This window comes from Salmo salar, chromosome 06 (assembly GCF_965601325.2).
Source record: "Salmo salar chromosome 06, fSalSal1, whole genome shotgun sequence".
In the NCBI taxonomy this organism is placed as follows: Eukaryota; Metazoa; Chordata; class Actinopteri; order Salmoniformes; family Salmonidae; genus Salmo; species Salmo salar.
The window spans coordinates 24,590,256-24,602,708 of record NC_138296.1 but is presented as its reverse complement, the minus strand read 5'-3'; the positions used below and the strand labels follow the sequence as shown (position 1 = coordinate 24,602,708).

General features: G+C 45.0%; 1 protein-coding gene across 1 annotated transcript in view; it reads left to right on the top strand.

The window, feature by feature from the left end:
* The window catches only part of LOC106598296 (extracellular serine/threonine protein kinase FAM20C), a 65,265-nt gene that overhangs the window by 48,660 nt on the left and 4,152 nt on the right, over positions 1–12,453 (top strand). The window contains exons 5-7 of the mRNA XM_045719963.2: positions 2,734–2,849; positions 6,745–6,925; positions 12,258–12,367. Coding sequence (XP_045575919.2) covers positions 2,734–2,849; positions 6,745–6,925; positions 12,258–12,367 — 407 coding nt within the window. The remainder of the gene's footprint in view (positions 1–2,733; positions 2,850–6,744; positions 6,926–12,257; positions 12,368–12,453) is intronic.

Sequence of the window (12,453 nt, the reverse complement as noted above, 5' to 3'; positions counted from 1 at the left end):
AGCTGGGCATCATTTAAGGCAGGGAGGAGGTAACTGTGCTAGCCCCTAAAGACTAGCTTGTATTTAGGTTGTTGTTAGGTTGTGTATGCCAAGCGGAGGCTGGCTATATGAATTACGGCCTTGTTGTTTGGCCCAGGGCCGCACCATCTTCTGGACAGCAGCCTGTGGAACTCTGCGTTTGTGTCCCAAAAGGCACCCTATTCACATTGTAGTGCACTACTTTTTACCAAGTAGTGCACTGCAAAGGGAATGGGGTACCTTTTGGGATGCGGTCTCTCAATCTGATCTAGATGTATATAGCAGTGTGTTTAAAGCAGTCTGGAATAGCTAGAGGAATGTGTAGAAAGAGGAGAACAGGAGGAAATGAGTAGCCTCTTCTCTTCACTCCCTCTATGGTTGGACAGTGGACACTGTTGATACAACATTGTGTTATCGTTATACTGTGTAAGGGTTAACTCAAAGCCTTTCCACTTCCACACATTGTACCATGTTAACCTACACTGTGCAGTACTCTACACTCTCTGTATGCAGTACTCTACCCATGACAAGAGTGGGGTACAGAGAGAGAGAGAGAGAGAGAGAGAGAGAGAGAGAGAGAGAGAGAGAGAGAGAGAGAGAGAGAGAGAGAGAGCCTGGCTCCATACAGGAGTTCCTTTGTCATCTGGTTCATGGTGACTGTGCACTTTGAGCAGCTATAGCTCCTGAAAGCTTTCATCTGGTGGCTAGGGTTTCATCCTTGCAGCCCCACGCCCTGTCTCCCTGTCTCTCTCCCTGAGGGCTAAGACCTCAAGGTTACACACATACACACCATACACACACACAAACCCACGCTCACACACTCCACTCCCAGGAGTCTAAGCCTTAGAGAGGTCATGCTGCAGGAAGCAACGACAAGGATGGTTAAAGAGGTATGGAATGAGTGGGAGGCCTGGCCCAGCTAGTGTGGCATAGACAGAAATAAGGTCAGTTGGAAGAGAGGAAGGAAAAGAGAGAAGTTAAAGCAAGAAAAGGATGCACAGAGAGAAGTAGAGGGGTAGAGTAAAGGGATGAGAGTGAGGAGAGGGGTAGAGTAAAGGGATGAGAGTGAGGAGAGGGGTAGAGTAAAGGGATGAGAGTGAGGAGAGGGGTAGAGTAAAGGGATGTTAGTGGGGAGAGAGAAGGAGAGGGGTAGAGTAAAGGGATGAGAGTGGGGAGAAAGAAAGAGAGGGTAGTGTAAAGGGATGAGAGTGGGGAGAGAGAAGGACAGGGGTAGAGTAAAGGGATGAGAGTGAAAAGAGGGGTAGAGTAAAGGGATGAGAGTGAGGAGAGGGGTAGAGTAAAGGGATGAGAGTGGGGAGAGAGAAGGACAGGGGTAGAGTAAAGGGATGTTAGTGGGGAGAGAGAAGGACAGGGGTAGAGTAAAGGGATGTTAGTGGGGAGAGAGAAGGACAGGGGTAGAGTAAAGGGATGTTAGTGGGGAGAGAGAAGGAGAGGGGTAGAGTAAAGGGATGAGAGTGGGGAGAGAGAAGGGCAGGGGTAAAGTAAAGGGATGTTAGTGGGGAGAGAGAAGGAGAGGGGTAGAGTAAAGGGATGTTAGTGGGGAGAGAGAAGGAGAGGGGTAGAGTAAAGGGATGAGAGTGGGGAGAGAGAAGGACTGGGGTAGAGTAAAGGGATGAGAGTGGGGAGAGAGAAGGGCAGGGGTAAAGTAAAGGGATGTTAGTGGGGAGAGAGAAGGAGAGGGGTAGAGTAAAGGGATGTTAGTGGGGAGAGAGAAGGAGAGGGGTAGAGTAAAGGGATGTTAGTGGAGAGAGAGAAGGAGAGGGGTAGAGTAAAGGGATGTTAGTGGAGAGAGAGAAGGACTGGGGTAGAGTAAAGGGATGTTAGTGGAGAGAGAGAAGGAGAGGGGTAGAGTAAAGGGATGTTAGTGGAGAGAGAGAAGGAGAGGGGTAGAGTAAAGGGATGTTAGTGGGGAGAGAGAAGGACTGGGGTAGAGTAAAGGGATGTTAGTGGAGAGAGAGAAGGAGAGGGGTAGAGTAAAGGGATGTTAGTGGAGAGAGAGAAGGAGAGGGGTAGAGTAAAGGGATGTTAGTGGAGAGAGAGAAGGAGAGGGGTAGAGTAAAGGGATGTTAGTGGAGAGAGAGAAGGAGAGGGGTAGAGTAAAGGGATGTTAGTGGGGGGAGAGAAGAACAGGAGTAGAGTAAATGGCTGAGAGTGAGAAGTTCAATAAACAGCACTTTAAAAGCCAACGAAAGGAGCTAAGAGATTATACTGTAAAATAGATGAATTATTAATAATTTTTCACACACACTAGCAGGAAGAAAGAGGCCCGTACACACACACACTCCACCGTTGACACTTTGGATTGAAAATCATTCCTTGCTTCTCCCTCGAGCAGGAAATTGTGTCCTGGTTTTTATGGCATATCATTTACAGATGTTTATTTGTGATAATAGTTATTGATGATGTAGTGAGGAAGAGTATTCCATCATGAAGCCCTTATAGAAGAAATATAATAAGGTATGAAAGGCCCTAAAACTATTCTCTCTCATCAGCATGTGGTTCCATACACAGTGTGTTTATGACAACACAATGGCTTGTAGAAAAACGGTGTCATATGTGTTATCCCTTGTGGGATCAATAAAGTCTTATTGAATTGACTTCTTCTCCTGGGTTTTCTAATGGGATAATTCCAGACATCTACGTTATGTTTCACACTGATCTTGATGTATGTAAATCTTTGGTCTCTTCCCTCAGGATCCTAGACTTCCGGAGAGTGCCCCCGGTGGCGGGAAGACTGGTCAACATGACCAGGGAGATACGGGATGTGACCAGGGACAAAAAGCTCTGGAGGACTTTCTTCATCTCCCCAGGTAAACACACTGCTACTACGTTCTGACAACAATCCCACAGACTACCTACGGATTCCGGAAAACTCAAAACGTAGATGAGATATTTCTTTGTCTGTTTCTTTGTCTGATAACTTATTCCCACTATGGTTAGCGTTACTATGTGATCCAGGCTACAGCAGTAGTTGAGGATAGTTTCCATACTTGTGACCAGGGAAAACTCTGGTTCCTAGCTACTGTGTAGGTGTCATGACTGTCAAAATGATCGGACCAAAGCGCAGCGTGTTCGTAGTTCCACATATTTTATTTAACCGTGAAACGTAATGCAAACACCAAAACAACAAACCGTGACGCAGAGAGGAAAACACACTACTCAAAATTATAATCACCCACAAACACAGGTGGGACAAACATCAACATAAATATGACCTCCAGTCAGAGGTAACGAGGATCAGCTGCCTCCAATTGGAGATCAACACCATCATAGAAATACAAAACTAGAAACTGAACATAGAAATACAAAAACAGACAAACACCCCCTGTCACGTCCTGACCTACTCTACCATAGAAAATAACAACTTACTATGGTCAGGACGTGACAGTACCCCCCCCCCCCCAAAGGTGCGGACTCCGACCGCACCTAAAAAATGTTTACCCCCCCCCCCCAACAACAAACCCCCCCACACAACAAACCCCCCCCCCCCCCAACAACAAAACACAAAGGGAGGGTAGGGTGGGCGACTAATGTCTATGGCGGCTCATATGCAGTACCCAGAACCTTCTTATCTAGCGCCTCCCCCCATGGAGGCGGCTTGGGTTCGGGGCGTAACCTCCACTCCACCCACTGATCCCTATGCTTCTTTACCACCTGACCGTGGATCGTCGTCGAAAGAACCGGACTGTAGATCATTGCTAGAGGTTCTGGGCTGTAGGCCGCCGCTGGAGGCTCTGGGCTGCAGGCCGTTGCTGGAGGCTCCGGACTGGGGAGCGTCGCTGGAGGCTCGGGACTGGGGATGCGCACTGGAGGCCTGATGCGTGGGGCTGGCATAGGAGGTGCCAGACTAGTAACACACACCTCAGGGCGAGTGCGGGGAGCAGGAACAGGACACCCCTGACTGGGCAGGCTCACTGGAGGCCTGATGCGTGGGGCTGGCATAGGAGGCGCCAGACTAGTAACACGCACCTCAGGGCGAGTGCGGGGAGCAGGAACAGGATATACTGGGCCGTGGAGGCCCACTGGAGATCTCGAGCGTAGAGCTGGCACAACCCGTTCTGGCTGGATGCTCAACCTAGCTCGAATAATGCAGGGCGTGGGCACAGATCGCACCGGCCTGTGAGTGCGCCCTGACGACACGGTGCGCATCACCGCATAACACGGTGCTTTCCCCGTTACTCGCTCTCCACGGTAAGCACGGGGAGTTGGCTCAGATCTCCATCCTGACTCTGCCAAACTTCCCATGTGCCCCCCCCCCCCCCCATTTTGGGGATGCCTCTCGTGCTTCCTTCGTTGGGCTAGCTCCTCGTAATGTCGCCGTTCCTCCCTCGCTGTCTCCACCTGCTTCCATGGCAGGGTCTTGTCCCCTGCCATTACCTCCTCCCATGTCCAGGACGTCCTCCATTCTCTCCTTTCCCTGGCCCAGGATCCCTGCTCCTCCTGGGCACGCTGCTTGGTCCTTTTTTGGTGGGTGATTCTGTCACGACTGCCAAAATCATTGGACCAAAGCGCAGCGTGTTCGTAGTTCCACATATTTTATTTAACCGTGAAACGTAATGCAAAACACCAAAACTTGAAATAACGAAAACAACAAACCGTGATGCAGAAAGGAAAACACACTACTCAAAATTATAATCCCCCACAAACACAGGTGGGACAAACATCAACATAAATATGACCTCCAATCAGAGGTAACGAGGATCAGCTGCCTCCAATTGGAGATCAACCCAAACAACACCAACATAGAAATACAAAACTAGAAACTGAACATAGAAATACAAAAACAGACAAACACCCCGTCACGCCCTGACCTTCTCTACCATCAGGACGTGACGTTAAGGCCTGTAGAGGAATCATACTGGCTACTTAGATTAAAACTCTGGTTCCTAGCTACTGTGTAGGCCTGTAGAGGAATCATACTGGCTACTTAGATTAAAACTCTGGTTCCTAGCTACTGTGTAGGCCTGTAGAGGAATCATACTGGCTACTTAGATTAAAACTCTGGTTCCTAGCTACTGTGTAGACCTGTAGAGGAATCAGACTGGCTTCTTAGATTAAAACTCTGGTTCCTAGCTACTGTGCAGACCAGTAGAGGAATCAGACTGGCTACTTAGATTAAAACACTGGCTCCTAACTACTGTGTAGGCCTGTAGAGGAATCAGACTGGACATTTATATTTACCTCTAGTCAACAGTAGTGTATTGTGTATTCACTATGCCGTATACAGCTTAGTTGAGTTTATTTGCAGGAACGACACAGAAAAACACAGAATCTCCAGGGAGTCCCCCAAAACACACACACACACACTTCAAAAACCTTTCTGAAAACAAGCAAACTGCAAAGCACAATAATTCACTAGAAAAACTCCTATTTAGAAGCTGGATCCAAGTCCTCCCCTAACAAGGAGTCCCATAAATAATTCCCTTTAGCTTAGTGCTTCAGTGCTGGGCCAGTGGTGGCGAGGAACACAGACAGACTGCTTCAGTGCTGGGCCAGTGGTGGCGAGGAACACAGACAGACAGACAGACAGACAGACAGACAGACAGACAGACAGACAGACAGACAGACAGACAGACAGACAGACAGACAGACAGACAGACAGACAGACAGACAGACAGACAGACAGACAGACAGACAGACAGACAGACAGACAGACAGACAGACAGACAGACAGACAGACAGACAGACAGACAGACAGACACTGAACACACATCTGTCAAAGGTAACCTAATCATCCTCATAGATGAGTTGTTAAAGCTCTTGTCCAACAGACGGACAGAACAATCTCAAGCTCTCTGTCTGTTACTTGTCCTTCATTCAGTCCTTTCAATCCCACTACAGGCATGTAACATGTAGACTGGTTTTAAAGGGATTTAGCAAAGAGGCCCTTTACATGAAATTGGAAGTTCAGTATGTTACAAAATAATGTTTGATGGTTCCCCACCCAGACATGAGGTGGTGGCTAAAGTCAGTTACATTTTGTAGTGGCTCTTTCATGAAAACCCAACAACTTATTCCAGTTTCTCCTGACCCATAGGCTAAGTAACAATGTGAGAAACCATCTAGGATTAAGTTGGAAAATAGTGAGCTTCCCCTTTAATGTAAAGGGCCGTTGCTGAGTTCTGAACTTCTAAAACCTGTCTTCAGACTGTCTGTTAGATCCCCATGCAGCCCAGTGAACAGCTATGTGGAATAACAGAGACCATTCTATCTGACAGGAGATTACTGCTACACTCAGACAGTTTGCTGGCTCAGCACTCGCCTCCCTACCTCCCTGAACCCAAGATTAAGAAACCAATACCAGTCTGGCTCTACAACACCCTGCCAGCTTCCTCTCCTTACCTCTCTGTCTGTCTATCTGTCTCTCTGTCTGACTCTCTGTCTGTCTGTCTGTCTCTCACTCTTTCCCACTCCCCCTCTCTCTTTCTCTCTCTCTCTCACCTTTCAACTTTCTCTCTCTCGCCTCTCTCCCACACACACACACACACACACACACACCACACACACACACACACACACACACACACACACACACACACACACACACACACACACACACACACACACACACACACACACACACACACACACACACACACACACACACACACACACACACAGACACAGACACACACACTGTCCCCCTCTCCTCTTCCCATGCTCCCCTGCTGCCATCTAAAACCCAGTGTTTTCCTCTCTCCCCAGCCAATAACATATGTTTCTACGGCGAGTGCTCCTACTACTGCTCTACTGAGCATGCTCTGTGTGGGAAGCCGGACCAGATCGAGGGTTCTCTGGCTGCCTTCCTGCCAGACCTGGCCCTGGCCAAACGCAAGACCTGGAGGAACCCTTGGAGACGATCCTACCACAAACGCAAGAAAGCAGAGTAAGAAACAGACACTCCTTCCACAAATGCAAGAACATGCATATACCCTTATAGAGAACAAGGAAGCAGAGTAAAACACACAGCATATACCCTTATAGAGAACAAGGAAGCAGAGTAAAACACACAGCATATACCCTTATAGAGAACAAGGAAGCAGAGTAAAACACACAGCATATACCCTTATAGAGAACAAGGAAGCAGAGTAAAACACACAGCCTTTATCCTTATAGAGAACAAGGAAGCAGAGTAAAACACACAGCCTTTATCCTTATAGAGAACAAGGAAGCAGAGTAAAACACACAGCCTTTATCCTTATAGAGAACAAGGAAGCAGTAAAACACACAGCCTTTATCCTTATAGAGAACAAGGAAGCAGAGTAAAACACACAGCCTTTATCCTTATAGAGAACAAGGAAGCAGAGTAAAACACACAGCCTTTATCCTTATAGAGAACAAGGAAGCAGTAAAACACACAGCCTTTATCCTTATAGAGAACAAGGAAGCAGAGTAAAACACACAGCCTATATCCTTATAGAGAACAAGGAAGCAGAGTAAAACACACAGCCTTTATCCTTATAGAGAACAAGGAAGCAGAGTAAAACACACAGCCTTTATCCTTATAGAGAACAAGGAAGCAGAGTAAAACACACAGCCTTTATCCTTATAGAGAACAAGGAAGCAGAGTAAAACACACAGCATATACCCTTATAGAGAACAAGGAAGCAGAGTAAAACACACAGCATATACCCTTATAGAGAACAAGGAAGCAGAGTAAAACACACAGCCTTTATCCTTATAGAGAACAAGGAAGCAGAGTAAAAGACACAGCCTTTATCCTTATAGAGAACAAGGAAGCAGAGTAAAACACACAGCCTTTATCCTTATAGAGAACAAGGAAGCAGTAAAACACACAGCCTTTATCCTTATAGAGAACAAGGAAGCAGAGTAAAACACACAGCCTTTATCCTTATAGAGAACAAGGAAGCAGAGTAAAACACACAGCCTTTATCCTTATAGAGAACAAGGAAGCAGAGTAAAACACACAGCCTTTACCCTTATAGAGAACAAGGAAGCAGAGTAAAACACACAGCATATACCCTTATAGAGAACAAGGAAGCAGAGTAAAACACACAGCATATACCCTTATAGAGAACAAGGAAGCAGAGTAAAACACACAGCCTTTATCCTTATAGAGAACAAGGAAGCAGAGTAAAACACACAGCCATTATCCTTATAGAGAACAAGGAAGCAGAGTAAAACACACAGCCTTTATCCTTATAGAGAACAAGGAAGGAGTAAAACACACAGCCTTTATCCTTATAGAGAACAAGGAAGCAGAGTAAAACACACAGCCTTTATCCTTATAGAGAACAAGGAAGCAGAGTAAAACACACAGCCTTTTGTCCTTATAGAGAACAAGGAAGCAGTAAAACACACAGCCTTTATCCTTATAGAGAACAAGGAAGCAGAGTAAAACACACAGCCTTTATCCTTATAGAGAACAAGGAAGCAGAGTAAAACACACAGCCTTTATCCTTATAGAGAACAAGGAAGCAGAGTAAAACACACAGCCTTTATCCTTATAGAGAACAAGGAAGTAGAGTAAAACACACAGCCTTTATCCTTATAGAGAACAAGGAAGCAGAGTAAAACACACAGCCTTTATCCTTATAGAGAACAAGGAAGCAGAGTAAAACACACAGCCTTTATCCTTATAGAGAACAAGGAAGCAGAGTAAAACACACAGCCTTTATCCTTATAGAGAACAAGGAAGCAGAGTAAAACACACAGCCTTTATCCTTATAGAGAACAAGGAAGCAGTAAAACACACAGCCTTTATCCTTATAGAGAACAAGGAAACAGAGTAAAACACACAGCCTTTATCCTTATAGAGAACAAGGAAGCAGAGTAAAACACACAGCCTTTATCCTTATAGAGAACAAGGAAGCAGAGTAAAACACACAGCCTTTATCCTTATAGAGAACAAGGAAGCAGTAAAACACACAGCCTTTATCCTTATAGAGAACAAGGAAGCAGAGTAAAACACACAGCCTTTATCCTTATAGAGAACAAGGAAACAGAGTAAAACACACAGCCTTTATCCTTATAGAGAACAAGGAAGCAGAGTGAAACACACAGCCTTTATCCTTATAGAGAACAAGGAAGCAGAGTAAAACACACAGCCTTTATCCTTATAGAGAACAAGGAAGCAGAGTAAAACACACAGCCTTTATCCTTATAGAGAACAAGGAAGCAGAGTAAAACACACAGCCTTTATCCTTATAGAGAACAAGGAAGCAGAGTAAAACACACAGCCTTTATCCTTATAGAGAACAAGGAAGCAGAGTAAAACACACAGCCTTTATCCTTATAGAGAACAAGGAAGCAGAGTAAAACACACAGCCTTTATCCTTATAGAGAACAAGGAAGCAGAGTAAAACACACAGCCTTTATCCTTATAGAGAACAAGGAAGCAGTAAAACACACAGCCTTTATCCTTATAGAGAACAAGGAAACAGAGTAAAACACACAGCCTTTATCCTTATAGAGAACAAGGAAGCAGAGTAAAACACACAGCCTTTATCCTTATAGAGAACAAGGAAGCAGAGTAAAACACACAGCCTTTATCCTTATAGAGAACAAGGAAGCAGAGTAAAACACACAGCCTTTATCCTTATAGAGAACAAGGAAGCAGAGTAAAACACACAGCCTTTACCCTTATAGAGAACAAGGAAGCAGAGTAAAACACACAGCATATACCCTTATAGAGAACAAGGAAGCAGAGTAAAACACACAGCATATACCCTTATAGAGAACAAGGAAGCAGAGTAAAACACACAGCCTTTATCCTTATAGAGAACAAGGAAGCAGAGTAAAACACACAGCCTTTATCCTTATAGAGAACAAGGAAGCAGTAAAACACACAGCCTTTATCCTTATAGAGAACAAGGAAGCAGAGTAAAACACACAGCCTTTATCCTTATAGAGAACAAGGAAGCAGAGTAAAACACACAGCCTTTATCCTTATAGAGAACAAGGAAGCAGTAAAACACACAGCCTTTATCCTTATAGAGAACAAGGAAGCAGAGTAAAACACACAGCCTTTATCCTTATAGAGAACAAGGAAGCAGAGTAAAACACACAGCCTTTATCCTTATAGAGAACAAGGAAGCAGAGTAAAACACACAGCCTTTATCCTTATAGAGAACAAGGAAGCAGAGTAAAACACACAGCCTTTATCCTTATAGAGAACAAGGAAGCAGAGTAAAACACACAGCCTTTATCCTTATAGAGAACAAGGAAGCAGAGTAAAACACACAGCCTTTATCCTTATAGAGAACAAGTAAGCAGAGTAAAACACACAGCCTTTATCCTTATAGAGAACAAGGAAGCAGTAAAACACACAACCTTTATCCTTATAGAGAACAAGGAAGCAGAGTAAAACACACAGCCTTTATCCTTATAGAGAACAAGGAAACAGAGTAAAACACACAGCCTTTATCCTTATAGAGAACAAGGAAGCAGAGTGAAACACACAGCCTTTATCCTTATAGAGAACAAGGAAGCAGAGTAAAACACACAGCCTTTATCCTTATAGAGAACAAGGAAGCAGAGTAAAACACACAGCCTTTATCCTTATAGAGAACAAGGAAGCAGAGTAAAACACACAGCCTTTATCCTTATAGAGAACAAGGAAGCAGAGTAAAACACACAGCCTTTATCCTTATAGAGAACAAGGAAGCAGAGTAAAACACACAGCCTTTATCCTTATAGAGAACAAGGAAGCAGAGTAAAACACACAGCCTTTATCCTTATAGAGAACAAGGAAGCAGTAAAACACACAGCCTTTATCCTTATAGAGAACAAGGAAACAGAGTAAAACACACAGCCTTTATCCTTATAGAGAACAAGGAAGCAGAGTAAAACACACAGCCTTTATCCTTATAGAGAACAAGGAAGCAGAGTAAAACACACAGCCTTTATCCTTATAGAGAACAAGGAAGCAGTAAAACACACAGCCTTTATCCTTATAGAGAACAAGGAAGCAGAGTAAAACACACAGCCTTTATCCTTATAGAGAACAAGGAAACAGAGTAAAACACACAGCCTCTATCCTTATAGAGAACAAGGAAGCAGAGTGAAACACACAGCCTTTATCCTTATAGAGAACAAGGAAGCAGAGTAAAACACACAGCCTTTATCCTTATAGAGAACAAGGAAGCAGTAAAACACACAGCCTTTATCCTTATAGAGAACAAGGAAACAGAGTAAAACACACAGCCTTTATCCTTTTAGAGAACATGGAAACAGAGTAAAACACACAGCCTTTACCCTTTTAGAGAACATGGAATCAGAGTGAAACACACAGCCTTCCATAACTGTGTACCCTTTATATATAAGGTCACCTCACACCCCCTGATTACCCCAGTTCACTGGGGTTCACCAGATGACACCTCACTACACAAGGTGCCATGGCATGCCTTATCAGGAAGTGACTCAGCAGGAACAGCCAGTTCTCTAAGGAAAACACATTCTCCAGATCCCCACCTCTGATAAAAATAGGTAGATTGGTGTTGCAGGAGAAGTAGCAGCTCATTATAAACTGAGTTAGTTGCCCCGGGAGACAGGGTCTTCTCTCACTTCCATTTTCCTGTGTTCCCTGATTACGTCAACAGAGTGCAAAGAGAGAACATGGAATGACTCAATCTACTTTCTTTGATACTTTCACTGTCTATCTATCTGTCCATCTCTGCCTTTCTCTGTGTCACTGTGACTTCATCTCTTTCACTTGATTTGTCACTGTGACTTTCTTACTCATACTCTCCTTTTTTACTTGTCACACTTTGTCTCCTCCCCTTCTCTCTCTCTCTTTCACTTTCCCCAGCACCTTCCCTCTCTCACTCTCTCTCTACCCCTCTCTCTCTTTTTCACTCTCCCTCCCATTCACTCCCATCCGACCCCTCTCTCCCTCTCTCCTTCTCTTGTCAAGTTGCTGTGTGCCTCCCTGCTTTCGAGCAGCAGGGGTCTGTCCTTAACAACACACACAAAGCACACACAGGCATGCAGGCAAGCAAACACACACACATACCCACACATCATGGCTCGACAGGAAGGGAGGGGAGCTGCCAAAAGGGACTGGACCAAACAAAGCCTCTCACACTATCTAAATGTCACTCTCTCTCTCTCTGTGTGTGTGTGTGTGTGTGTGTGTGTGTGTGTGTGTGTGTGTGTGTGTGTGTGTGTGTGTGTGTGTGTGTGTGTGTGTGTGTGTGTGTGTGTGTGTGTGTGTGTGTGTGTGTGTGTGTGTGCCATGTGATTGGTTGTGTGGTCAGGTGGGAGGTGGACCCAGACTACTGTGACGAGGTGAAGCAGACTCCTCCCTTTGACCGTGGTTCTCGTCTGCTGGACATCATGGACATGACCATCTTTGACTTCCTCATGGGTGAGGACAGAAGCTCCATTACACGCTATTCCCTCCACTGCACTCTATTCCCTATATAGATATTCTTGGTGAATAGGGGTCCTCTT